Source organism: Agelaius tricolor, unplaced genomic scaffold, assembly GCF_023055355.1.
Source record: "Agelaius tricolor isolate 1412-34295 unplaced genomic scaffold, bAgeTri1.0.p SCAF_87, whole genome shotgun sequence".
Taxonomy (NCBI): Eukaryota; Metazoa; Chordata; class Aves; order Passeriformes; family Icteridae; genus Agelaius; species Agelaius tricolor.
Genome location: NW_027269347.1, coordinates 234,609 through 238,128, shown reverse-complemented (window position 1 = coordinate 238,128; position 3,520 = coordinate 234,609). Strand labels below are relative to the sequence as shown.

The 3,520-nt window shown below is 64.3% G+C and overlaps 1 protein-coding gene across 1 annotated transcript; it reads right to left on the bottom strand.

Moving 5' to 3' along the window:
• On the bottom strand, nt 1-3,048 carry LOC139585670 (serine/threonine-protein kinase pim-1-like). The gene is made up of 6 exons (XM_071418509.1): nt 2,993-3,048; nt 1,885-2,566; nt 1,718-1,768; nt 1,148-1,514; nt 356-532; nt 1-107 (listed from the first exon to the last, which is right to left on the bottom strand). Exons 1-6 carry the CDS (start codon nt 3,046-3,048, stop codon nt 1-3), a joined length of 1,440 nt encoding a protein of 479 aa, XP_071274610.1.
• Between the last annotated feature and the right edge of the window lie 472 nt (nt 3,049-3,520).

Sequence of the window (3,520 nt, the reverse complement as noted above, 5' to 3'; positions counted from 1 at the left end):
CTACGGCCGAGGAATATCCTGCACCCAAGGATCACAGAACAGGTCTTCTAATGTGGGTCTTTCCAAGGAGTTCACGGATAAACACCACCTGATCAGATCTTTGCACTCTGGGCAGAGAAAGCAGAAACTGCCGGTCAGCCAGAGAAGGCTCCTGTCTGCTTTGCCCCACTATTGCCATGCCCAGGCCATTCTGGATGCACTCAGGGCTGGGCCTAAACTTTCCCATCCATTCCCTGTTTTGGAGGAGAGCAGGACATGTGCCACCTCCTCAGCAGCTGCCAGAGCGGGATGCTCACGAGCCCGCTGCTGGCTCCCAGCACTGGGATTCCCCCCGTGCCCAGAGAAGAGGATCCACCTTGAGAGAGCCCTTGTGGCAGCGGGAGCTGGCCCCAGCTGAGGTTCCGGCCCCTCCTGAAAGGGTGCTCCCCGCAGACCATCTGGTGCAGCAGGATGCCCAGGGACCAGATCGTTGCTGCCTCGCCATGGTACCAGCCAAAGTCGTTCCATTCCGGGGGGCTGTAGGACGGTGTTCCTATGGAATACAGATGGAGTTCAGCAGGGGGATGCTGCTGCTCCCAGAGCCTGGCCCCAGCATCCCTGGGCCTGCGGGGGCTGCATCAGTGGCACACAGGGTGACCACTGCCCTCTCGCCAGCACCTGGGACTTGTGCACAAACTTGGGCTTGGAAAAGAAGCCACTGGTGTCAGAAGAGGGAAGCCTGACCATGACATGCAAAGGAAGAACCCACTCACTGCTGGTGAAAACATGCCCCTATCCTCCATGTCTGCATTGCCCCAAAAATATTAGGAAGCCAAGGCAAACAGGGCGAGTGGAGCAGTGCAAGCCCTTCCTCTCGCCTGCACACCAAACTGGCTGGGGCACAGGTTCCTCCCCGCTCTCTGCTACCCCCACCCAGGGGGGTTTTGGTCGGGCTGGCTGCCCCAGCCCAGCCCCAGTCCTGGGCAGAGTGGCTGGCAAAGGCTGCCAGCAGGGCTGGAAGATGGCTCCCCACCCAGCCCCGCTCTAAAGCAACTCAGCTGAAGACTCAGTCCCCTGACTGGCAGCAAAAGGGAGAATCCCCGCTTGGGCTGGGAGATGTTGGGCCATGAGATCCCGGGACCAGGAGTACACCCTTACGTGGGCTCACCTGCAAAGTGGGTGTAGGCTGTCTCTTGCAGGTAGGTGCCACAGCCAAAGTCGATCAGTTTGGCCTGCCCGGTGGCCAGGTCAAGCACGATGTTCTCTGGCTTGATGTCGCGGTGCAGGACCCCGCAGCTGGTGCAGTGCCACACGGCCTCCAGCACCTGGCGGAACAGCTCCTGCGCCACCTCCTCGGGCAGGAACTGCCGTGCCTCAATGAAACGCTGCAGGTCCTGACACCGCTCTGGCCGCTCCATCACCATCACGATGTGGTTGGGGAGCTCGAGCCACTCCAGGAGCTGCACCACGCCGGGGAAGCCAGTGGACACCTTGGCCTGCAGCACGATCTCCAGCGGGGCCCTGCTGCCGTCGGGCTGCGGGAGGAGCACGATGCCCTCAGTGGGGCCGATGCCGTGCCAGGCCTGGGGAAGCCCTGAGCCAGCCCGGGATGCTCTGCGCCCTGCGCTGCGCCCACGCCCGCTCCCCCTCGAGGCGTCCTGGCGGCTTCCACCGTGCCGGGCCTCGGCTCATCCCCGCCCGGCAGCCCCGGCTGCTGCCGCTGGCCCCGCTCACTCACCAGCTCGCCCCAGTGCCGGACGCGGTTCCGTGGCACCCTCTTGATGGCCACCTGCAAGCCAAGGACAGCAGCGGGCTCAGCTCGCCGCCCGCCCTGCCCAGCCCCATCCTCCTCCTCCTCCTCCTCCGCCCCCTCGTCCTTCGCCCGCCGCCGGCCCCGCCGCTCACCGGGGCGCCGTCCGAGAGCCGCGTGGCCGCGAAGACGCTGCCGAATCCTCCGCGCCCCAGCAGCGAACCCAGGCGGTAGCGCTCCTGCAGGGCCTCGTGCGCCGTCCCTGCGGGCGGAACGCGGCTGTCAGCGCTCGGCCCGGGGCCAGCAACGGCCCCCGAGCGCCCCTCAGCCGCCCCGGGCCGGCCATGCCCAGGCCTTCGCTCCTCGCAACGCGGCACGGGAGGCTCGGGGCCGGCGGCCGCGCTGCCGAGCGGCGGAGCTCGGGCCGGGGAAGCCGCAGCGGAGGCGGCGGCAGCGGCCGCGCCGCCTGTGTCCTCCGCGGGCCCCGGGAGGGGCCGGGGCCGGGGCCGGGCTCGGGGCTGGAGCCTGCCTCGGGGCCGGGGCCGGGCTCGGGCCAGGCGGAGGCAAAGGGCGGCGATGCCGCCCCCGCACACGGCACTGATGCCCGCCCAGCAGCGCCACCGCCAGTAGGGCCAGAGCCGGGCGGAGGCGAGACCGCGGCGGGACGGGCGGGGCCGGGCACGGGGCAGCCCCGCCCGGGGCCGGGGGCGGGCCGGGGGCATGGCCCGGCCCGGCAGGGGGAGAGGGAGGCGGGGACACGAGAGGGAGGCGGGGAGAGGAGAGGGACGCCGGGCGAGGGACCCCGGGAGAAGGGTGCCCGACGGCGGGAAAGGGAGACTCAGAGACAGAAAGAGAGAAAGACCAAGAAAGAGAGACAGAGAAAGAAAGAGAGAAAGAGAAAGATCGTTATAGATTATCTGCTTTGCTGCTTCTGCCGCTGTTGCCGCCGCTGCTGCCGCCGCTGCTGCTGCCGCCGCTGCCGCCGCTGCAACTGAAGCACCGGGGCCGTTCGTCCCCGTGTCCGTTCCCCGCTCGCCCCACGAGCCCCACGTTCGAGCCCCGCGCGCCCCGGGCACAGCCCCTGAGTCTGTCCAAACACGGGAACTTTGCAGCCTTGAGCCCAGGTGCAGAGCCCTGACTCCTGCACACTGGCACAGCAATCCCCTCGCTTGCTGCTCTGCATTGGCCTGGCTGAGGGGCAAACACTGGCGGGACACCTTCCCTTGGGCTAGGATTCCTACCTGAGCCCAGCACTGCACTTACATCTCCAGTGTTGCCTTCCAGTAAAAACAGGGGAAGCAAAACTGTGTGTGGCTCATGGTATTTTAGAGTGTCTAAAAATCCCTAAGTCACCGATCTTAGAGGTACAGTGCATCTGGAATTACTGGGATGGAGAAGTAGTGCAACATGGAAAAGGGGAGCATAGAAATAAATAAAGGAAAACATCTTGGATTGTTTCTTTCATTTTCATTTCCCTTCTGGAAAGCTGTTCCTGTTTTCCAGGAATCTTCTCCTGTCTGCTCTTGCCAAGAATCTCTCCTGGAGAACAAGGTCAAGCTCCTGTCCCAAGATTTGCCACCAGCTGCAGCTTCTCTTGGCTTTCCACACTGCACAGTGTCTGCAGCAGGACTTTTGCAGCAAAGCAGGACAAATGTTTGGAGAACTTTACATGTCCTTTCTTTTCCTGGTGGGCTGGGGTGTTGTGCCACTGGTGAAGTTTCCATTGTGACTGTTTGTGCTGCTTTAGGGCAAATTTTGGGAGGAAACCTCCAAAAGGGGTCCGTCTAGAAA

Excerpts from the sequence above, each read along its gene's own strand:
- LOC139585670 (XM_071418509.1), bottom strand. The coding sequence starts at position 3,048 with ATGAGCCACACACAGTTTTGCTTCCCCTGTTTTTACTGGAAGGCAACA. Across the intron at positions 1,769-1,884 it reads GGCTCTCGGACGGCGCCCCG|GTGGCCATCAAGAGGGTGCC; the intron begins GTGAGCGGCGGG and ends CTTGGCTTGCAG. Across the intron at positions 1,515-1,717 it reads TCCGGCACTGGGGCGAGCTG|CCCGACGGCAGCAGGGCCCC; the intron begins GTGAGTGAGCGG and ends CTCCTCCCGCAG.